This window comes from Anolis sagrei, chromosome 6 (assembly GCF_037176765.1).
Source record: "Anolis sagrei isolate rAnoSag1 chromosome 6, rAnoSag1.mat, whole genome shotgun sequence".
In the NCBI taxonomy this organism is placed as follows: Eukaryota; Metazoa; Chordata; class Lepidosauria; order Squamata; family Dactyloidae; genus Anolis; species Anolis sagrei.
Genome location: NC_090026.1, coordinates 23,075,377 through 23,099,065, shown reverse-complemented (window position 1 = coordinate 23,099,065; position 23,689 = coordinate 23,075,377). Strand labels below are relative to the sequence as shown.

Genomic DNA, 23,689 nt, shown 5'->3' with positions numbered 1-23,689 from the left:
CAAATCATTTGTATCATTATCACTTGTGGCTAAGCATTAATCTCAACTATATTTGTTTATATTTAACAGAAGCTAGAACAGTTAGTAGAAATACATTATAATATTTTGATAGATGCATCAGCTTGGGGTGGGAAGAGGTCTAATGTATTTTTAATGCATTTTTAATTATTTACTAGCCATCCCTTGCCACGCGTTGCTGTGGCCCAGTCTGTGTTTATGTGTTTTTGTGTGTGTATATATATATTTGTGTATATGTGCATATGTGGTTTTGCACATGCGTTGTAAGGTAATTTTGGGGTTTTTAATTCTCTTCTGCTGTGTTTTTCAGTATTTTCATGAGTGATGGTCACTTGTTAGACTGATAGGTGTATGGTGTCCAAATTTGGTGTCAATTCGTCCAGTGGTTTTAAGTTATGTCAATCCCACAAACAAACATTACATTTTTATTTATATACTAGCCGTCCCCTGCCACGCGTTGCTGTGGCCCAGTCTGGTGATCTGGAAAATAAAGTAATGGTTTCTAATATATGTAATTCCTTTATGCTTGTGGGTAAGCAGCATTCCTTGTTGTTGCTAGGTCAGTGTTGATGTGAAGATTGTCTGGTTTGCTACTCTGAAACATGCGACATATAATTGTCCTTCTTTAGGGGTCCCTTTCAAATCAATGATACTATATCTCTCTCTGTGTGTGAATCATATATATCTATCTATATCTATGGCTGGATGGCTCTTTGTCAGAAGGGCTTTGATTACCTTTTATTGCCCTGGTGAAGGGAGTTGGACTGGATGGCCTTAAGTATGGTGGTTCTGTGTGAGAAGTTTGCCCCAATTCTGTCATTGGTAGGGTTCAGCATGCTCTTTGATTGTAGGTGAACTATAAATCCCCAGAAACTACAACTCCCAAATGTCAGGGTCTATTTCCCCTAAACTCCACCAGTATTCACATTTGGGCAAATTGAGGATTCGTGCCAAGTTTGGTCCAGATCCATCATTGTTTGAGTCCAAAGTGCTCTCTGGATGTAGGTGAACTACAACTCCCAAACTCAAGGCCAATGCCCACCAAACCCGTGTAGTATTTTCTGTTGGTCATGGGAGTTCTGTGCCCCAAGATTGGTTCAGAATGCTCTTTGATTGTAGGTGAACTATAAATCCCAGCAACTACAACTCCCAAATGACAAAATCAATTTTTTTTTGAGTGAAGGACATACATTGGGTGTATGCTGTCCAAATCTGGTGACAATTGGCCCACTGGTTTTTGAGTTCTGTTAATCCCACAAATGAGCATTACATTTTTATTTATATAGATTGGTAATAGGGAAGTAATATAGGGGAAGGAGAGGCTGTGCGGGAGTACAAAGGATATTTTTTGTATCATTTCAGCTCTTTTAACTTCCTATTTTTTTGAATGATTTTTCATTTTAATTAAGAATTTAAATCCAGATCCGTAGAGGATAATTTGGGGCTGTTTTTCATGCCAAACTGGGACACTTTGCATCTACATCCAGAGCTTGAAAAACATCCTTTCCACAGTGTCCCTGCAATCCCAAAAAGTAACATTTCCAAGGTTTGTTGAAACTCAGTATCTTTCAATGTAACCATATAAACTGAGAGTAACATAAGATCCATAGCAACATAATGTCATGTCTGTGCCAATGCAGCATTTTTCTGAGCATATCTGTCCCTCCTTCCCTCCTCCCTCCCAGCTCTGTGTTTCTGGAGGGGAGTGAGATTGCAGAGGCACACAAGTGAGGGCACTGGCAACCGGAAGTGGCGTCCAACGAGGAAGTAGGCTCAGAATTGAATCTTGTTTTTTTTCCAATGCGGAAGTGCTTTGCATTTGTTGCTGCCTGCTTGGCTGGAGATGGGCTCAGCTGTTTCTTAAAGGCACAGAGGCCTTGGGGGAGTGGAAGGTGGCAGAGAGAGATTGATTTACTTTTCATTCCCATTCTGATTAAATAAAACAGGAAACTTAGGTGGGCAACCTGGCACCCCATCGGCAGCTCCTCTCCACCATGGGGCCTCCTGGGGCTGGATGGCAAGGCATTTCTGCTGAGTCTGATGGTAAGTCTTTTGCCACTATTTACAAATCACCTTCTGATTTTGAGTGCATCTGCTCTGTATGATCAATAAGGTTTGAAACCACTTAAATCCCATGTCTCAGTGCTATGGAATCATGGGAATTGTAGTTGGTGGGGCATCAGCCCACTTTAGCAGAGGAAGCTGAACTAGAATTTCCATTATTCCATAGCACTGAGCTATTGCATCTAAACTGGTGTCAAATTGCATTAATCATGCAGTGTAGACGCACCCTTTGACTCTCTCCTTGCTCTTCCCCAAAACATCCAGAGGAAGATGAAGATGTGCCCCCTGCAGAGGAGCCTGGGGATCCCCAAGACGCCTGGAACCAGAGGAGGAACAACCTGGGCTTCTGGTGAGACCACTTTCCTTTGATTTCCACTTCTATTCAAGGCTTTTTTATTGTTGAGCGCCCCTCATCCAAAATTGTAAAATCATAGAATTATAGAATCAAAGAGTTGGAAGACCTCATGGGCCATCCAGTCCAACCCCTGCCAAGAAGCAGGAATATTGCATTCAAATCACCCCTGACAGATGGCCATCCAGCCTCTGTTTAAATCCTTCAAAGTTGTCCATATGGGTGGTCAAGATAGTGACAACATTGCTTTCCTGTGGATCATTGCATACACACTTTGATTTATGGCATTGTTTAAAATCCTATCCTATCTGACTAGTCATTGATCCACTCCTTTGGGCTTCATGCAAATCTACCCTTTGCCAAAATGTACAGTCCTATGGGTTGTTGTAGGTTTTTTCGGGCTATATGGCCATGTTCTAGAGGCATTCTCTCCTGACGTTTTGCCTGCATCTATGGCAAGACTCCTCAGAAGTAGTGAGGCCTGTTGGAACTAGGAAACTTGGGTTTATATATCTGTGGAATGACCAGGGTGGGACAAAGAACTCTTGTCTGCTGGAGCTAGGTGTGAATGTTTCAACTGACCACCTTGATTAGCATTTGTCAGCCTGGCAGTTTTTTTGGTGTGGCTTGTTAGTGCCTGGGGTAATCTTTTGTTGGCACTAACAAGCTGCACCAAAAAACTGCCAGGCCAACAAATGCTAATCAAGGTGGTCAGGGAGAGGAAGTGTACATACTTCCATATGCCGTTGGACTGCAACTCTCAGCGTTCCTCGCTGTTGGCAATGTTGATGGGAATTGACATGGGCTGATGGGAGTTTTAGTCATGTTTGAAGTGCTTTGTGATTCCCACTTCTGTTCTTGATGGATTGAACAAAGTCAGGGTCTAAGTGCTTAAATGGGAAACTGCTTAGGAGCTGTTCGCAGATGTACCCATTTGGGCTCTAATATGGAAAAATAAAAAGGCAAAGTTTTCCCCTCGACAGTAAGTCTAGTCTTGTCCAACTCTAAGATGAAGAGCTGGTGTTGTCTGTAGACACTTCCAAGGTCACGTAGCCGGCATGACTTCATGAAATGTAAATAGTGATACCATGATGATACCAATCACTTTGATGCTTGAGATGCCCCTGCAACTGTTGTAACTAATCTGTCTTCGTCTCACAGGTTACTGGGACTTTGCAACAACTTTGCTTATGTGGTCATGTTGAGTGCTGCCCATGATATTCTCAGCCATCAGAAGGTGCCAGCTGGCAATGGGACTGAACCGGTGAGTGTGCAGAGCAGACAAACATATGTGTGTGTATTTGTGTCTGCAAAAAAGGGCAAGAAACAGTTCTATACTCTAGAAATAATGCAGTTTGATGCTACTTTAACTGCCATGGTTCAGTGCTATGGAATTAGGGAGTTGTAGTTATATAAGGTCTTTAGAATTAACGCATTGGCTTGATGCTATGAGATAGAATCATAGGATCATAGAGGTGGAAGAGACCTCATGGGCCATCCAGTTCAACCCCCTGCCAAGAAGCAGGAATATTGCATTCAAAGCACCCTTGACAGATGGCCATCCAGCCTCTGTTTAAAAGCTTCCAAAGAAGGACCCTCCACCACACTCCGGGGCAGAGAGTTCCACTGCTGAACAGCTCTCACAGTCAGGAATTTCTTTGTAATGTTCAGATGGGATCTCCTTTTTTGTAGTTTGAAGCCATTGTTCCGCGTCCTAGTCTCCAGGGCAGCAGAAAACAAGTTCGCTCCCTCCTTCCTATGACTTCCTCGCACATATTTATACATGGCCCTCATCATGTCTCCTCTCAGCCTTCTCTTCTTCAGACTAAACATGCCCATCTCTTTAAGCCGCTCCTCATAGGGCTTGTTCTCCAGACCCTTGATCATTTTAGTCGCCTTCCTCTGGACACATTACAGCTTGTCGATATCTCTCTTCAATTGTGGTGCCCAGAATTGGACAAAGTATTCCAGGTGTGGTCTAACCAAGGCAGAATAGAGGGGTAGCATTACTTCCCTGGATCTAGACACCATGCTCCTATTGATGCAGGCCAAAATCCCATTGGCTTTTTTTGCCGCCACATGACATTGTTGGCTCATGTTTAACTTGTTGTCCATGAGAACTCCAAGATCTTTTTCACATGTACTGCTCTCGAGCCACGAGTCCCCCATTTCTGTATCTTTGCATCATGAGATTTGGTGAGGAACCAGCCCTCTTTAGCAGAGAAGGTGAAAAGCCTTGTAAAACTACAACTCCCATGATTCCTTAGCATTGAGCCATGGCAGTTAAACTGCATTATTAGTGTAGATGCACCCAAGGAAAGAAATGTATAGATAAAGTACCTGCTGTAGAGCTTGGAAAACCTGCCTTTTGGAATGCTGCTTGCAAAATCCCCCAGCCAGCATGGATTAACTAGTTTCAACTAATCCTGCAATAGAAAGTAAGAATGAAAGCAAAATCCATACAGAAGATCCAGAAAGTATGTGAGAGAAAGTGTATGGAAAGAAATGGGGAGTGTGGTATGTAGGGAATGGGAGCGCAGAGTGCATTCACAAGGCAAATGCTAAATCACACAGTTGAAATATGACCAAGAAGGTGCATGTGTTTGTGCCAAAGAATCCAACAATAAAGGCTTGTGTTTATTTGATACCCCTGTAGTGAGAATAACCCATAGATTTCCTTTGGACATTAGGAGACCCTTCTTAAGAACAGTGAAGAATTAGGGGAAATTTAATATTTTCCCTAATTTTAAAATATTAAAATGTCACTGACTGGCATTTTTTTATCTTTCTTTGGAGCTGACCCCCTTCAGCATCTTGTCTTGGAAAAAAGATGTGGTGGGACAGAGACCACAAGGAGACGCTAGAGAGAGAAGGATAGTCTTTTTTACAGGGATGGGCTGAAGGAGGAAAACCATTTCCCCCAGTTTTCCTGTTGGGAATAGCCAGCGAAAACGTAGTAAATAGTTTTCCTCCTTCAACTCTCCCCTCCCCTGTAAAATGGACTATCCACTTGTTATGAACCCAGAGAGGCTCCTGTTCTTTTGTGCAGAGTGTTCAAGGAATACTAAGGCAGTTTAGATCAATGAGACACTTTAGAGACCCAACACTATTCATGTAACATTTATTGAAATACAATCCCCATAGAATCACATCAGAATCACATCAAGAGAGAGCTCTCGTGCGCACATTCCAAACATTCACACATACACACACACAGGTCTTCTCCAGATGATGATCAGCCTTCCTCCGAGAAGGTGTGGATGTTCCATTGCCGTGGATCAAGAAGCGTCCATGATCTTGGGGTCCCCTGCATTTATAGGTCAAAATCCATTTTTCTACTTTTTAAAACACATGCTGTTCTGTTCTTTCGAGTCCTGTTTTTCAAGTTCAAGACATTCCAAGCTATATAATTTATGGAGTACCTCCTGCACACTCCTTGCACTCCTTACATGCTCGGCCGCACACCTTATTGTTCATTGTTGTTCAGCTGTGCCTTATCGCTTCCTCTCTTTGACTGCCAAGTCCGACCCATATCATGTTTTATGCGAACTCCATGTTGATTTTTCTTGGCATGTTTCTTCTGCTCTTCTGCATGCACTCACACATTCATTCATTACACTCTCTCTAGCGCCCCATTGTAACCTCATTCCAGATAATGCAGTGGTTCTGAGCCTTTTTTTTTTTGACCAGGGACCACTTTGACCAGGGACCACTCTCCAACATTAGGACCACTCTTCAACATTAGAATCAGCACCCCAAATAACCAAACTGAATCTAAAGTTTTTGGTCAACTTTACATTTTGTTTGGTTATTTGGGATGTTGATTCAGAAAATTGTATTGGATAGACCACATCAGCTCTAATTTCTGATACAGAACATATGCCATCCAGTAATCACCATGCTCACCCACAGAAAATCATATTTAATAATCTAGAGCTGATGTGGTAGTAGTCAACTTTTGTGGGTAATCTGACTGTTCCCTCCAGATATCCCCATTGCCTCGACACTATAAGAGAGTTTTATGAGACCATTCATGCTTGTTGCCGTGTGGTTTTGAGGCAATGGTGTAGTAATGGTGAAACCGCTGACCATATTTTCGTTCTTTCGGACCACTTGTGGTCCACAGACCACAGGTTGGGAACCACTGGGATAATGGAACAGTACCAAGGTGGCTAGAGATGGTGTTAGAAAAGACAACTGAAGTCACACCAACTCTTATGTTTTCTTGGTGTCACACAAGGTGATTCCTGGTATATCTTTCAGCTGTCCCGATTTGACAGGGATATTCATGATGAATCCCTCATCACCTCACTTTTGTTTCTGCTCTTAAAATATCCCAATTTGCCTCTCCTCCTCACTCCCCCCCCCCCCTTTGTCTTCAGCTTATTCAGTTGCCCCCAGTGGCGCAATGGGTTAAACCCTTGTTCTGGTGGGACTGCTGACCAGCAGGTCAGCGGTTCAAGTTTGGGGAGCAGGGTGAGCTCCTGTCTCAGCTCTAACTTCCCAATCTGGGACAAGAGAAGCCTCCCCTGTTGGTAAAACATCAAAACATCCGGGCATCCCCTGGGCAACGTCCTTGCAATCAGCAAATTCTCTCACACCAGAAGTGAGTTTCTCAAGTCGTTCCTGACATGGAAAAAAAAACTGCTGCAAACTGAACTCAAAGTACAAAGATATTTTGCACTTAATTAGAGAAGAAAGAGAAGAATATGAGACATCTTTCCCTTCCCAGTCGGTTCAGGCAAAAGCAAATTATTGCAGTCTTTCCCTGCCTGTGCATTGCTCATTCATAATTTTGGCCTTCTTGACCCATTATGTAAACTGTTGGAAGGTATGTCCTGAGCGAAGGGAATCATTCAAGAAGCTGCTACTAGTAAGGGGCTGGAATCTCATCTCCTCTGTCTAAATTTTCTTCTTGTATCCAATTCTTCCCACAGATTCCTCCTAGTGCTAATGATTCTCGGTATGACTGCAATGCTGTTTCGACAGGGGTACGTGTATGGGAGAAAAGGTGCAGGGTGATGGGATTGAGAGTTCAGCACCAACGATTATTCACTCCCATCTCTTTGGTGCTCCTTACAGGCTGTGCTGTTAGCTGACATTCTGCCGACTCTTCTCATCAAATTCAGTGCCCCCTTTTGTATCCACTTGTTCCCATATGGGTGAGTTGACAAAGTTCATAGGAAGTACTAGGAGTAGACACTGAACTCCCTGCAAGTGTACAAAAGAAGCCAAAAGGATCTTGGGTTGTTGTGAATTTTCCGGGCTGTATGGTCATGTTCCAGAAGCATTCTCTCCTGATGTTTTGCATCTATGGCAGGCATCCCCAGAGGTTGTGAGGTCTGTTGGAAACTAGGAAAATTGAGTTTATATATCTGTGGAATGTCCAGAACACTTGTCTGTTTGAGGTACATATGAATATTGCAGTTGGCCACCTTGATTAGCATTTAATGGCCCAGCAGTTTCAAGGTCTGCCTTCTTACTGCCTGGGAGAATCCTTTGTTGGGAGATGATTAGTTGGTCCTGATTGTTTCTTGTCTGGAATTCCCCTGTTTTTGAGTGTTGTTCTTTATAAGAGTCCTTTCTCCCACCTCAGGCATTCCACAGACATATAAACACAATTTTCCTAGTTTCCAAAATATCTCACAACCTCTGAGGATGCCTTCCATAGATGCAGGCGAAACGTCAGGAGAGAATGCTTCTGGAACATGGCCATACAGCCCAGAAAACTCACAATAACCCAGTGATTCTGGTCATGAAAGCCTTCGACAATACAAAAGGATCTTATTTACATATGCAATTTGGCAAAAATCACAACAATCCATACAGAAGAGAACTCAAGTTAAATCTACACTACAAACACTTGGACTTTTTGTTAACATAAAAATATCCTCGTTATTTATTTCCTTGTTATTTATTGAAATATCAAAACAAGAGAGCCCATGCCCTTGAAGTTACATTTTCCTTTTTCATTTCCTAGTAAAATAACAGTTGATGGAAAGGCACAAGCTGTGAATACATATTGTGTATGTTAACTGCCATACACTGTTCTTATATTTTGATATATTTTTTTAGTATTATCTGACTTTTTGGAAGACTGTATCAGAATTTGGTTTGTGTTTCTGTAACTTTAAGGAAGATAAACTGCACTCATTTAATTATATTCCACATTCAGAAAGTTGGTTGTTAAGAGGCAAGTAGGAAGGAAATTGAAGGGAATTAACTGTCCTAAGAAAGTTATTTTTTATATGTGGACTATAAGTAAGAAGAAGGAGCCCTCAGTGGCGCAGTGGATTAAACCGCTGAGCTGCTGAACTTGTTGACTGAAAGGTCACAGGTTTGAATCTGGGGAGTGGCGTGAGCTTCCGCTCTCAGCCCCAGCTTCGGTCAACCTAGCAATTCGAAAACATGCAAATGTGAGTCGATCAATAGGTACTGCTCTGGCAGGAAGGTAACGGCGCTCCATGCAGTCATGCCGGCCACATGACCTTGGAGGTGTCTACGGACAAGGCAGGCAGTTCGGCTTAGAAATGGAGATGAGCACCACCCCCCAGAGTCAGACACGACTGGACTTAATGTCAGGGGAAAACCTTTACCTTTACCTATAGGTAAGAAGATTTCTGGTCAGCTCTAATGCTGTCCAGTTTCTCATTGAAGCGCTTGCTTTCAACTTACAGGTTGCGTGTTGCAGTCTGTGTTGCCACAGCCTGGAGCAGTTTCCTACTGGTGGCCTTCTCAAGAACCACAGCGCAAAGCATGACAGGTAAAAGCAATCTTCATAGGGAACTGAGAGGAACTGATAGTCCTCCAGTTATAGCAAGAGAGGATTCCTTTTGTCACCTTATTTCCTTGGAAGATGGAGGTCTGAAATAATTTGGCTAAAGTAGAGGAATCAGGAAATGGGATGTGGATTTTATGCCGGGGGGGGGGGGGGGGGGACGGACGACGACTCCAATACTTGCCATCTCATGATTCAAACATATCTGGAGTTGGACCCAAACTATGGCCCCTTTTACACTGCCATATAGAATCCAAGTTACCTGGTTTGAGCTGGATTATATGGCAATATGGACTCATATAATCCAATTCAAAGCAGATAATGTGGATTATCTGATTTAATAACCTGGATTATATGGCAATGTAGATCCAGCCTAAGGGCCCTTCCACACAGCCATATAACCCACAATATCTGCTTTGAACTGCATTATCTGGGCCCACACTGCCATATATCCCAGTTCAAACCAGATAATGTGGGATTTTATTCAGCTGCGTGGAAGGGGCCCAAGTGGGAATGGAATGACTTAGGGCCTTTCCGGACAGGCCTTATATCCCAGGATCTGATCCCAGGTTTTCTGCTTCAACCTGGATTATATGAGTTCACACTGCCAGATAATCTGAGATAAACAGAAAACCTGGGATCAGGCCCTGGGATATATGGCCTGTCTGGAAGGGCACCAAAGACTCTTCCACGCAGCCCTATGTCCCAGAATATCAAGGCAGAAAATCCCACAATATCTTCTTTGAAATGGGTTATCTGAGTCCACACTCAGATAATGTGGGATTTTCTGCCTTGACATTCTGGGATATAGGGCTATGTGGAAGGACCTTAGATAGTACCAGTGAAGGATTCCTGTTGTACTATAGTGTGTTTCTCTCACTCTTGATGCACTTGAAATGAAGGAAGGTATCCCAACTACTTCTTTCTTTGGTTCAATTCACAAAGCTCAGCATTCCTAGTTCAGATAAAATTCAGTAACCTGTACACAAATTGCACTTACTGATGGCTTCTCTCTTTTTTTTGTAGGTGTTGTGCTGGCCAGCATTTCATCTGGCTTGGGTGAAATAACATTCCTGGCATTGACATCTTTTTTCAACAGGTAACGAAAGGATGGCATGGTTGCAGATCTTGGTATTAAGGTCAAGGCCCCATCTACACTGCCATATAATGCAGAGTCATAATGCACTTTATATGAGTATACACTGCTATATAATGCATATAACTGCACCTGAGCCCCCGGTGGTGCAATGGGTTAAACCAGGGATCCTCAAACAGAGGGCCAGGTCACAGCCTCTCAAACTGTTGGAGGGCCGGATTATAATTTGAAAAAAACACGAATGAATTCCTATCCACATTGAACATATCTGATGTAGTGCAAAAAAACCACCTTAAAACAATACAATAATTAAAATGAAGAACAATTTGGCTGATGAGATAGGATTGTTGTTGTTGTTGTGTGTATACTTTCAAGTCATTTCAGATTTAGGTTTACCCTGAGCGAGGGCCGGATAAATGACCTTGGAGGGCTGTATCCGGCCCTCAGGCCTTAGTTTGAGGATCTCTGGGTTAAACTCTTGTGCTGACAGGACTGATGACCGACAAGTTGGAGGTTCGAATCTGGGGAGAGTGTGGATGAGCTCCCTTTGTCAGCTCAAGCTCCCCATGCAGGGGCATGAGAGAAGCCTCCCACAAGGATGAAACATCAAACATCCGGGTGTTCTCTGAGCAACATCCTTGCACATGGCCAATTCTCTCACACCAGAAACAACTTGCAGATTCTCAAGTTGCTCCTTACATGAAAAAAAAACCTGCATCGTGAAACTGCATTATATGGCAGTGTTGATGGGGCCTAAGACTAAGATTATTTTTTTTCTTAAGGTTAGTCAGTTTAACTCATCATTGCATGCCTTTATGCTTAATTGCAAACGAAGAAAAATCCTTCATTTTCACCTGATTTTAAAGAAAAAGGCAGACATAATATTGTACAGAATGATATTGGGTTTACTTCTGTGCAGCCTTGCTGTGCATTTCATTCCGAAAAAGGATTTCTGCAATAGTTTCCTGCCTAGTTGGTTTGATTCTGGAATAAGGTAGTTGTGAACACTTCCTGTTGGGTAGTATCTATGTTGTCACCAACATAACACCCGGCCCTTTTCACAAGTCAGTTGTACAACTTAAAAAAAAAACTTGTCAAAAAGATGCTGGGTTGGTTCTCAGTTTAATCATACTTTGACTTAACTATTGAAAATGAAACTGAAGTTAGTATCATTAATTTTGATGAGTCTGTTCTAGGTTGTTGTAGGTTTTTTGGGCTATACGACCATGTTCTAGAACCATAGTCATATAGCCTGAAAAACCTACAAGAACCCAGTGATTTGGGCCATGAAAACCTTCGACAATAGACCGTTCTAGAGTTGTCAAAATAGGAATCCAATATAATTGATTTTGTCTATTTGTTTTGCATTTGAAGAATGGATATATAAACATGTCATATTTCAAATGACAGTTAAAGGTGCCTAGCTAGCCTCATATCTGAGGAGAGAAGCAGGACTGAGAACTGATGCCTTACCTGACTTACTTATAAGGTGCCTCACTATTGCAAAGTTTGAAGTAGTGTAAGTTTGTGGATGTAATTATGGCAAAGTTGGAAGTGATCACATTGAAATTTCTGTTGAAAAGTACCATAATTCACATTTGCTTCCTTTCTTCCCAATTTTAGTTCTGTGGTTTCTGCTTGGTCCTCTGGAACTGGTGGGGCTGGCTTGATAGGCGCCCTTTCCTACCTTGGCTTGACACAAGCAGGGCTGAGCCCTCAACACACTCTCCTGGTCATGACCATTATTCCTGTCATCATGCAGGCCAGGTGAGGTTTGGAAGCAGAATATGTGGGAAGAGTCCATTGGAAGTGGAAATTACCGTATATATTTGAGTATAAGCCGAGTATTTCAGCCCTTTTTTAGGCTGAAAAAGCCCCTCATGGCTTATACTCAAGTTAAAGTCATTTATTATTTTACTCTGTTTATTATTGTTATTATTACAGTTACATTATTTAATCTATTACTTTTATTACATTTTATTATTTTACTCTATTATTACATTTATTATTTTACTTTATTATTATTATTGTTATTTTACTGACACAAAAACACAGTATGTCACAGCAAATGAGATCTATATGCTGGATTTCGTAACACAAAATCACAAGTCGAACACTTCTCAAGCGTCTAGGACTGTGTGATGTGTGATGATGACTGTGTGATTATATTATTATTATTACATTTATTAATTTACTCTGTTTATTATTATTAGATTTAACTTATTTAATCTATTATTTTATTACATTTTATTATTTTACTCTATTATTACATTTATTATTTTACTCTATTATCATATTTATTATTTTACTCTCTATTATTATTGGAAGGATATGTAAACACATTTACACTGAAGAAGGTTAGAATAACAGTTTAATCAGAGGACAGTCTTATCTTAAATTATGGCTTTATGTAAATATTCAAAAACCTTTAACCTACTGATGCCTCAATTAATGTAATTTTATTGGTATCTATTATTATTTTTAAATTTACCAGTAGCTGCTGCATTTCTTACCCTCGGCTTATATTCAAGCCAATACTTTCCCCCAGTTTTTTTGTGGTAAAATTAGGTGCCCTGTCTTATATTCAGGTTGGCTTATACTTAAATATATGTTGGTACTAGGGAAATAAACTGGGAAAACATTAAGTGCCCCAGCAAACTTTGATCCTCTAGGTGTTTTCACCTTCCACAATATTGGCTGTTAGGAATTATAGGAGTTGAAGTTCAAAACACCCGGAGGGCCAAAGTTTGCCCATGCCTGGCCAAAAGGCTACTTAATTGTGGGGAAATGTCTTTTCTTATCCATAGCTGAGAGCTCTAGTTGAATATGATCTCTTTCATTGTGTACAATTACAGCATTTTGATTCCACTTTAACTGCCATGCTGCATCCTATGGCATCCTGGGGTTTGTAGTTCATGAGATACTAAGAATTCTCTAGCAAATTCTCTACCTCATAGCAGCAGATCTACTAGAAATAACCTTAGTCCCCTGTCTTTGGAGCACCATCATGGAATAGTAGTTTGAGCATTGGACTATGATTCTGGAGACTAATGTTGTAATCTCTGCTCAGTCATGAAAACCCAATTTGGGCAAGTCACAATCTCTCAGCTTCAGAGGAAGACAAAGACAAATCTTTCTGGGAAAATCTGGCCAAGAAAATGCCTTGGGTTGCCATAAGTCAGAAACACTTTGAAGGCACAACAGCAACCCTGTCCTTTGATAAGTAGAAGCCAACTTCCAGTTGAGGGACAGTATAGAGGTTACATGATTCCACAGAGCATCTGGGATCCTCGACCATCTCCTTTTTTCTCCTCCTCCATAGCTATTGTTTCCTGTTGGCTCCACCTCCTCAGGCCCCCCGCTGTGGCTGGGGTCCTTGTATAAAGAAATCCCCACGGTCTTCTTCTGTGACCCACCAACCACTTCTGGGGGGCAGCAGTACACCCCGAGACAGTAAGTGATCCTAAGCAAATGGGTCAATGTTTCTACAATATCGCATTTGCTCAAATGAACCAACATGATCATTTATTGCACTTCTACAAAAACAACAACAACAATAAATAATTGTGTTGTCAAAGGCTTTCATGGCTGGAATCACTGCGGTTACTGTGAGTTTTCCAGGTTGTATGGCGAAGTTCCAGAAGCATTCTCTCCTGACATTTCACCCACATCTATGGCAGGGCTATTCAATGCTAATCAAGGTGGCCAATTGCAACATTCACATTTACCTCCAACAGGTAAGTTATGTCTCCCACCATGGACATTTCACATATATATATATAAACCCCACTTGCCTTGGTTTCCAACAAACCTCACCATCTCTGAGGATGCCTCCCATAGATGTGGGTGAAACGTCAGGACAGAGTGCTTCTGAAAGATGACCATACAGCCTGGAAAACTCACAGTAACCCATAAATAATTGTATGTATTACCCATCTCTCTTCACCCATCGAGATGGAACACAACACAGTTAAAACATATTATCATAAAATGCATATATTAAAACACACCACCACAAAATACAGTGGAAGGATTAAAATGCAAGTACATTTATTAAATACATACTTTAAGACGTCAATCCCTGAGAAGGTATGGTCTTTGCATTGTTTGTTTTTCCTGATGCGTGCTGCTCACACCAGCAAGAGGAGGAATTACCCAGCATTATAAATCAATCATTTATAATGCAGTATGCAAAAACATCCACAGCTCTGATCAATTTTTTTGCTTAACTCTGTCTCATGTCAATATTTTTTTTCCAGCTTTAGAGACGCAGAGCCCTCAGCTCACTTTGCAGGAAAAAGGGCAGGTGGTCAAGGTAAGGCTCCTAATTAAAATGGATATTTGTATATTTTCATGAGGAAATAATACAGATTTTCTTGGTGTATGTACATTTAAAATTCTTCAAAGTGTAGACTATGTCAAGATATGTATAAGCATATGTTGAATGGATTACTTTTTAGAAAAGGAATGTGAATTAAGTACAGTAAACAGTGGTAATTCAAAACAAATAGTGTTGAGACCAGAACTTGGAATAGTTACCTTTTGGGGTGACAATTCCCAGAGCTTCCAGTTAACACAGCCACTGATTATACTTGCTGGTGAATTCTGGGAATTGTTATCCCATTAACATTTCCAAGCTTCCATCAAGATTAGACACCACTTATTAGAAAGGAACACAGAGAAAAAGGCTTGTTCTCAGATGTGCCAACCTTTTAGAAGTTTTTCAGCTCTTAGTGTTGTGTAACACAAGTTGCAATCTCTAAATATCGAGAAAATAATAAAATATCACAAAGTTTGATCTGTAAGTTTTTTTCCATTTATCACAAAGAAAAGATACCTGATTGCAGTTTTCGGTGATAAACACACTCTGCACATGCCAGAGTTTTGTGCTTTTAGAGTGAGGTTGCTGTTGCCCATTTTTGGTCAGAAGATACTTAGCCTTTTGTGCTCCTTCTATTTTTATCAGTTTTGTACTAATTTGTGCAATGCTTTTCGTACAAAATAAATAAAAACAGTGAAAAAAAGGTTTCTAGCATAAGTACCCTATTTACTCATGTCTAATGCTCACCTTTTTTGCCTAAATTGCATTGTCAAAATTAGGGTGGAAATTAGATCTGTGTGCTGAGCTAAAGCAAAAGGGGAAGCTGCTTCAGGAGCACCTGGAGTTCCTATTTCTCTAATTTAATTTAAACAGCTTAGTGTTTTGGGATCCTGATGTGTAATTTAGTGAGGCATTAGCATTCTTTGGCAAAAAAGGCTCAAGACCTTGTAAAATTGCAGTCTCCATAATTCCATAACATTGAACCAAGGCAATTAAAGTGGATTCATTCTACAGCAGAGATGCAGCTCAAGGTTTTCTTTTCTGTTGCTAGAAGCTTGGTTGCTCTAACACTTTTGTTTTTAAGGAAGGAATGACCAAGATTCTATAGCATTGAGCTATGCCAGTTGAAGCAGTGTCGGACTTCATTAATTATACTGTGCAGGTGCACCCAGGAATGCAATTTTTTGAAAGAGCCATTTTGCTCAAAAGTGATCTGCACTTTTTGCCACTGCATGTTACATTTGGCAGCAAATACTTCTTTTGGTTTTAGGGTTTTGAAAATGGAGGTGCACATTAGAATACTGGAACTGACTTTTAAGTGTTTGTGATTGTTTTAATAGCATTATGTTTGTGTGTTATAATGGCCATTTCGTATGATTTTGTGTTGGTAATTGAATGTTTTGTCCTTTGTTGGAAACTGCCCTGAGTACCCTCAGGGAGATAGAGGTAAACAAGTTTTACTTTATTTATTTATTTATTTATTTATTGATGCATTATACTTGAGTAAATAGGGTATTTATTAGCTTTGCATGAGAAGATGCTTCCCTTTTTTGTAGTACAGTCAGCCCTTCACATTTGCAGGTGTGACTTTGTGGATTTGATTATTCATGGAGTCAAATGTTCTTTGAATCCTCCAGTCTGATTCTGTAGCTTTCAGTGGAAGTTGACCAGAGTCATACTGAGGACTTAGAAATTCCCAGCAAGGTATTCTCTCTAGTAAAACAAAATAACAATTACTAAAATTCACAATGTTTTGTTTTCATAGGAGTCCTGTGCCCCGACCCTAACAAATGTGGAGGTCTGACTTTATTTGTGCACTGGAGCAGGAAGGGAAAATAAACCATTTCTTGGGGTTCAGGAACTTCCAAGGCCTTGGAAAAAAACGACAAAATGCTTATGCTTCAGCTAGAGTTAATTTGTGGATATTGAGGATCCAAAACAAATCCAGCATCTGTTTGAAAGTTTGGGAAGAAAGGGTTGTGAATGGGAGCACACACTCCCTGTGATGTAAAATATCCAAAACCAATATCTCTTATATAGGCTGTTTGTTAAAAAGTCATAAACAGTGTTGTTTGGAAAGATTGCATTGCATTAGGTGACTGTACATTCATAGAATCATAGAGTTGGAAGAGACCTCGTGGTCCATCCAATCCATCCCCCTGCCAAAAAGCAGGAAAACTGCATTCAAAGCACTCCCGACAGATAGCCATCCAGCCTCTGTTTAAAAGCTTCCAAAGAAGGAGACTCCATCGCCATTCCTTTCCTTGTATTGCCTTGTTGATGTGAAAGCACATGGCCTTTACAGAATGCACTGACAAGTATTTACTCTCCTCCAGGGTCTCTTGAAATACCTCATCCCTTTGGCTGTTGTGTATTTTGCAGAATACTTCATCAACCAGGGCTTGGTGAGTGTGAGGGGGTCATGGGGGATATAAAGGTGGAGACTTATTTATGACAGAAAAGAAGCCATTCATTTCACCCTTCCCTTCTTAACTCTTTCTTCTTTCCCTTCCATAGTTTGAACTCCTGTATTTCCGAGAAGCACCTTTTAGTCACCCGCAACAATATCGCTGGTGAGTTTGGGTTATGTGGAAATCATATAAAGTAGATTTCTTGGGATCCATCTACACTGTAGAATTAATGCACATTAACTGTCATGGCTCAATGTTATGGAATCCTGGGTGCTGTATCTTCACAAGGTTTTTTTTTTTTTTTGTCTGCCAAAGAGAGCTGTTGCTTCACCAAACTACAAGTCCCAGGATTCCATGGCATTGATCCATGAATTAAGGCATCACATTTCATTAATTTTACAGTGTAGATGTGTCCTCTGATTCACTCTTAGTTTGCAGACTAGAACGGAAAGTCAACCAAAAACTCCTGGGTTTCTTGAACTCTATTAGGTACCAGATGCTCTACCAGGCTGGAGTCTTCATCTCACGTTCCTCGGCTGCCTGTATACGGATTCGACAGATATGGCTCCTTGCAGTGCTGCAGGTATAACATCATCTCTCTAACACACAGTCAGTTAATGTTCCTTCTTGCCTGCTTGAGTCACATTTCCTTCCATTCCCATTTTGAAGCAGAATTTAGAAATGTTTCTTTTTGGACTACAACACCCAGAATCTCCCCAGAGAGCTTTTTATTTTTTACAGCTTGTGTTTACATCTGGGTTCAGCATCTACTGAGTAACTGAATTATGCTCCCATTTACAAGGTATGCTTCCAGATGTTAGTTTCTAAACAGTAGTTCAGGGATGGAGAACTTGTGTCCTTTCAGGTTCTGCTGGACTGCAGTTCCCACCACCTGTGAATCAGCAGAGGCAGTAATGAGGAATGATGAGAGTTACAATCTATATAGCAGACCACATTTTCCCTACCCTTAGAGGGAAGGACACTGAAAAAAAATAGTCTGGCCCTTATGAAAAAAATGAGCAATAATCGGACACTTAATGTGCTTTATCTTTCTGGACAGATCTGGAACTTGGCCTAGCATGACCTTGTGCCATTCAGAGCAACTTGAAACTCAAATAGCTATAGATTGTTGAGTTAAATAGTATCAGCTGATAATGCCTTCAGAGACTAACTAAGACCAACTGAGCAAAAGAAGTTAGTAGCATATGTTTTTATAGACTTAAGTCTACTTCATCAGGTTAATAGAGTACTTAGGAACAGACTTTTATAGCTAGGAGTGAGCAGGTTATACGTGTGAATAGCAATAGAAATGTAAAATTGTAGGTATAATGATGAGGTGACAATGAAAGTCATTGAGGGATATGAGGAAATATGTTTCCCAAAGCCAAGGTATAAATCATGGTGGGATTTATTGGAATATAATGTGATGCTGGCTGAGGACCAGAAGGGAAATATGATCAGTTTGCCAAGAAGCAAGAGTGTTAATTAGTGTTATAACCCATTCACCTTTGCTTTTAGCAACATCCTTCCCTCAACAACCATAATTAAAACAGAATTTGTCACCTCATCATCATATCCAAATGTAATACAATGTTCTGGTTGCGGATGACACGATAAATAAATAAATCATATCCACAAATTCTAAACATGATTTTAGTTATATGCAAAGACCTTTGAATATCATAGAATGGTGCAGAAGAATCTGGTGATGCCTAGAAAAACATTCTCTTCAGGCATCCATGATTCTATGGTCAACTTTCATTAGTATGGATTTCACCTTTTAAACAGCTTTTAAACTGTTTTAGTGTTTTAATAGGGTAATTATTTGATTGTTTTAACTGTCTTTATTATGATTTTGAGACATACTGTTTTAATCTGTGTTGTGAGCTGACTTTGATCCCATTCTGGGAGAAAGGCAGGACGTAAATAAAATGACATCTTGGAAGCCTCTCACCTTCGTATTACATCTACCTTCATCCTCCCCCTCACACACACCTTTTCCAGCGTTAAAACAACCATGTAGCTGCTCTTTTGTCACCCTAACGCTCTTTTATTTTTCACACCAGTGCCTGAACATGGTCTTCCTTGTGATTGCTGTAAGCTACATGTTTTTGCCAAGCATCTATTTGGTTTTCGTTATGATCATCTATGAAGGATTGCTCGGAGGAGCTAGTTATGTGAACACCTTCCATTGTGTCAGTGCAGAGGTGAGAACTGAATGAACATAATATTGGTGAGGGTCAGGCTTCAGTCAAATATTTGAGTAGGTAGAGTGGATCTTACTGGAAAGCCCCAAAATTCTAGTGCACCGTTGCTTGAAAGGAAAGGAATATGAGGTGAGCACTAGAATTTTGGGACTTACCAGTGAGATCCAGTCAGGTGGCACTTTTTCCCAGTGACATGACATTGGCAAGGGAGCAGCCCTCAATAGAGACATCAGCATGGTGTTACGGACCAAAAACCATACAGTGAGGTGTCAGGAACTGTCACTGTTGCAGCAAAGAATTACCTTGGTATCTTAAGCAATGATCAGTAGATGTCTTGAGCAATGATCAATCTATTTGCCCCAAAAAACTGGGAGATCGATGCTTTTGTTCAATGTTTGATTTTTGTCTTATGTCTGTTATAACAGGGTGCGTTTTTTTATTTAATGTTAGTTGTTAAGTCACAATTCGTGTTTATATGTTGGATTGTTAATTTTGTCAGTATGGATGTATTGTTGTTGTATTCAGGCATTGAATGTTTGCTTTTTATGTTTGGAATCTGCCCTGAGTCCCTCTGGGGGGATATACATAAATAAATAAATAAATAAATAAATAAATAATTATTATTATTATTTATAGTAAGTCCTCCCCATTTGCTAGAATTAGGGGCACAGGACCCTCTCTGAAAGCATATGAAAAATACCCTTTTACTGTGATGAATATGTCTCTAGGAATTCTTTTAGACATTGATGATAAAGTCATGCTGGAAAACATAGAGATTCCTAGAGAGGTGTTATCTCTAGGAATCTTTATGCCTTCCAGTACAATTCTATAAACTTCCAGCAGATATTGATTATAGAGTAACACCTAGAGTTTATTAGAACTGTAGTAATCAAACTCTTGAATAATATAATAGCAGAAGTTCAACCTGCAAATGTGGGCGACTGTAATATGGTCTCTCTTTCCCTTCTAAATGCAGAGCCAGCCGGAGCATCGAGAATTTGCCATGGGAGTGGCTTGTGTAGCAGACACATTCGGTATCTCACTTTCGGGTGCCATTGCCATCCCAGTCCATGACTATTTCTGTCGTCTCCCCTGAGGATTTCTTTCCAGTGGGACCAGCAGATGCCTCAATGTACAAGAGCTTCATTCCGGAGTGGTATAGCAGCCAGTACTGAAGAGGGGGAAAATGGGACTTTTTGTATATCCCTCCTCTGGCTGAATGGGGAGTGGAAAGGAGGGTGTATGGGGTACAGCCCTTAGTGTTTATACCTTTGGTCATGTTGCTTTTCAGGCATTATTTTGTTTTCATTCAGAGCTCCTCCAGACTACTCAACAGTGCTGAGGTCCAGAGGTTTCCGTTTCAGAATGCCATACTTTGTAAAGCCCGTTTCTGCTCTTGCCTCCAGTTGTACTCTCAATATAATGGGGTTTGAGCCCCAGTGTGCTGCTGCTGGTTGTAGCACATTAAAAATGTTACAGTTCTACTGCTAGAAGTTAATACTACTTTAGCACCTAAAGTGTGGAAGGAAGGAAGGAAGGAAGGAAGGAAGGAAGGAAGGAAGGAAGGACGGAAGGAAGGAAGGGACAGGAGGAAGGAAGGAAGGGACGGGAGGAAGCAAGCAAGCAAACAAGCCAGACTGGCAGGCTAGCTGATCAAAAGAAAGAATGGGGGGAAGCGAAGAGAAATAGATTATCGGTCTGGTAACCAGAAATGTAAGGAGGGAACAAATATCAGTTGAAAACTTTCATTCCAAACAACTGTGGAACCACACAGAAGTACAGAACTGAGACAATAGAGATGGGTTCTTGGGTCTAAAAAGCCCACACATTATGCAGTGAGTCTAAAACATTGTGGCTAATACTGAAAATTCACACACAAAAAATAATGGGAAAGAAATAATATTTTATAGGGGAAAGCTCCAGTAACTATAGCTGTAACTCCTACCAATTCCTAAGGCTGTAAGCCAGTCTGGATGAGCACTTAGCAAGAGTCATCTTTCAATGATGTGGAGCACACCATTTTATGGGGAAATTGGGTGGCAACTTCAAGAGTAATAGGGATTTGGGAAGATATCGTCCAAAATTATTTTTTCTGAAGGATTCGATGGCTTCATCACAGCATGCAGGACCCCAGCTGGATGGGCGTTCGTGTTACATGGTTTTTGAAGGATAAATGTTTTAATGTTGCACATACAAACCACAGAGCACTCCCTTAATTTTGGGAAATGGGGAGCAAAAAATAGTAATTACTGTTTATTCACATAACCGGATTTTGTAGAAGAGGTAGTACAGTCAATATTCATAGGTGACTTTTTAACAGGAATCATGGAAAAGAGCTTGGGTCCAACAGGTATTCATTTTAAGGAGAAAATATGGTAGTTTTACACTGTGATCAATTTCTGTCTCAAACACAATCAATAAACCAGCTTTTGAAAAGAGGTCTGCCTCGCTTCAAATTATTGTCCTGCGTCAAAGAAGCCAGGTATGACGACAAACTGGTAAGCTTCTCTTTGAAAGCCTGTTTTGCTGGTTTTAGCACAGAGTCAAGAACAAGAGTCTCTGGGCTAGAGATAATTATTACGAATTGCAAGAAAGCTAATTTCAGCTTTAACATTAGCAGCATTAACTCAGGCCCCTCCTACGCTGCCATATAAAAACCATATTATCTGCTTTGAACTGGATTGTATGGAAATGTCGACTAAGATAATCCAGTTCAATTCAGATAATGTGGATTTTCTGCTTTGATAACCTGGATTATTTGGCAGTGTAGAAATGCCCTCAGAAATAAGTGCAGTTCAGCAGTAGAGCAGACTGATGCAGGTGATAGTTTTTGGGCCCTTCCATACAGCCATATAACCCAGAATATGGGGGATGATAGAGGATAATGGGAGCTGTGACCTACCCATATCCGGAAAGCCAGGTGAATCCCACCAAAGATAGATCTGGACCAAACATGGTAACATGTACTTCATCCACAAAATAACTAACCTGGGCAAAGCTGAGTACTGAAGCTATTAAATATAATATATATTATATTATATATAATATAATATATTGTATATACATATTATATTTATAATATTGTAATGTAATGCAATATAATACTATTACTAATAAGATATAATTATATATTTATAATACATGTAATATTACTAATACAATATAATGGTATACAATATAGTAATATTTAATACTGATATTGTACTATGTTAATAATATAATATATTGTGTGTGTCTTGTAAGCTGCTCTGAGTCCCCTTCACAGTGAGAAGGGCAGCATATAAATATCGTAAATAAATAAATAAACAAATAAATAAATAAAAACTGCAATAGACTCTCAGGGCCCTTCCAGACAGGTCCTATACCCCAGGATCTGATCCCAGGTTTTCTGCTTTAAAGTAGGTTATATGAGTCTGCACTGTCAGATAATCTGGGATAAACAGAAAACCTGGGATCAGATCCTGGGGTATAGGGCCTGTCTGGAAGGGCCCTCGGTTAACTGGCACCTGTGGGGATAGGGAGGTGCCACATTAGTGCAATTTCTGGTTGCTTGAGAGTTATAATTAAAAATAAGTCTAATACCCCAAACTATACCCTATCATAAACTCTGTATTGACTTAAAATTAATATTGAAATATAGTAATTAAAAGCAAATCAAGACCAATAAAAAGAAACCTAACATACTATAGTATTACAACTGATTTTACTGTATTATAAAAATTGATATTTTAAGAATTTATTCTATTTCCTTGTCGGTTGCTCAAGAGTTCTGGTTAATTGAGAGTCTACTGTATAATATTACATATTCACTTCATAGATGGTAAATATCTAAATGGGGAAAATGCAGCAGCAGTGAGAAGAGGAGTAGCAGTGTTCCTATATTGTTGAAGGCTTTCATAGCTGGAATCACTGGGTGGCTGTGAATTTTCCGGCCTGTATGGCCATGCTCCAGAAGCATTCTCTCCTGATGTTTCACCTGTATTTATGGCAGACAACCTCAGAGGTTGTGACGTCTGTTGGAAACTAAGTTTTTTGTCATGTCAGGAGCGACTTGAGAAACTGCAAGTCACTTCTGGTGTGAAAGAATTGGCCGTCTGCAAGGACGTTGCCCAGGGGATGCCCGGATGATTTGATGTTTTTATCATCCTTGTGGGAGGCTTCTCTCATGTCCCCGCATGAGGAGCTGGAGCTGATACAGGGAGCTCATCCGCCTCTCCCCGGATTTGAACCTGTGACCGAAAACTAGGTCAAATGGGGTTTATAAATCTGTGAACTGTCCAGGGTGGGAGAAAGAACTCTTGTCTGTAGGAGCTAAGTGTGAAAATGGGAATTCCAGACAAGAAACAATCAGGGACAGCTAATCATCTATCAACAAAGCATTCTTCCAGGAAGTAAGAAGCCACACCTTGAAACTGCTAGGCCATTAAATACTAATCAAGGTG

At 40.4% G+C, this 23,689-nt stretch overlaps 1 protein-coding gene across 2 annotated transcripts; it reads left to right on the top strand.

The window, feature by feature from the left end:
* The first annotated feature begins 1,799 nt into the window (after nucleotides 1-1,799).
* On the top strand, nucleotides 1,800-21,685 carry CLN3 (CLN3 lysosomal/endosomal transmembrane protein, battenin). Of its 2 annotated transcripts, XR_009631728.2 has the most exons (16): nucleotides 1,800-2,061; nucleotides 2,347-2,431; nucleotides 3,596-3,698; nucleotides 7,372-7,425; nucleotides 7,517-7,596; nucleotides 9,112-9,197; nucleotides 10,239-10,311; nucleotides 11,932-12,075; nucleotides 13,631-13,761; nucleotides 14,568-14,623; nucleotides 16,966-17,034; nucleotides 17,147-17,202; nucleotides 17,530-17,623; nucleotides 19,107-19,247; nucleotides 20,224-20,548; nucleotides 20,599-21,685. XR_009631728.2 is itself a non-coding variant. In XM_060780551.2 (15 exons), the coding sequence occupies exons 1-15, from the start codon at nucleotides 2,013-2,015 to the stop codon at nucleotides 20,341-20,343; spliced, it is 1,341 nt and encodes a 446-aa protein (XP_060636534.2). In that variant the 5' UTR covers nucleotides 1,800-2,012; the 3' UTR covers nucleotides 20,344-21,685. The 2 variants fall into 2 exon arrangements, 1 of the variants encoding a protein (XP_060636534.2); XM_060780551.2 differs by having other exon boundaries at nucleotides 20,224-21,685.
* The last annotated feature ends 2,004 nt before the right edge of the window (nucleotides 21,686-23,689 follow it).

Bases quoted from the DNA above. Each gene is read 5' to 3' on its own strand.
- CLN3 (XM_060780551.2), top strand. From the start codon at position 2,013: ATGGGGCCTCCTGGGGCTGGATGGCAAGGCATTTCTGCTGAGTCTGAT. The intron at 2,432-3,595 runs GTGAGACCACTT...TTCGTCTCACAG, and splicing joins AGGAACAACCTGGGCTTCTG to GTTACTGGGACTTTGCAACA. The intron at 17,203-17,529 runs GTGAGTTTGGGT...GAACTCTATTAG, and splicing joins CACCCGCAACAATATCGCTG to GTACCAGATGCTCTACCAGG.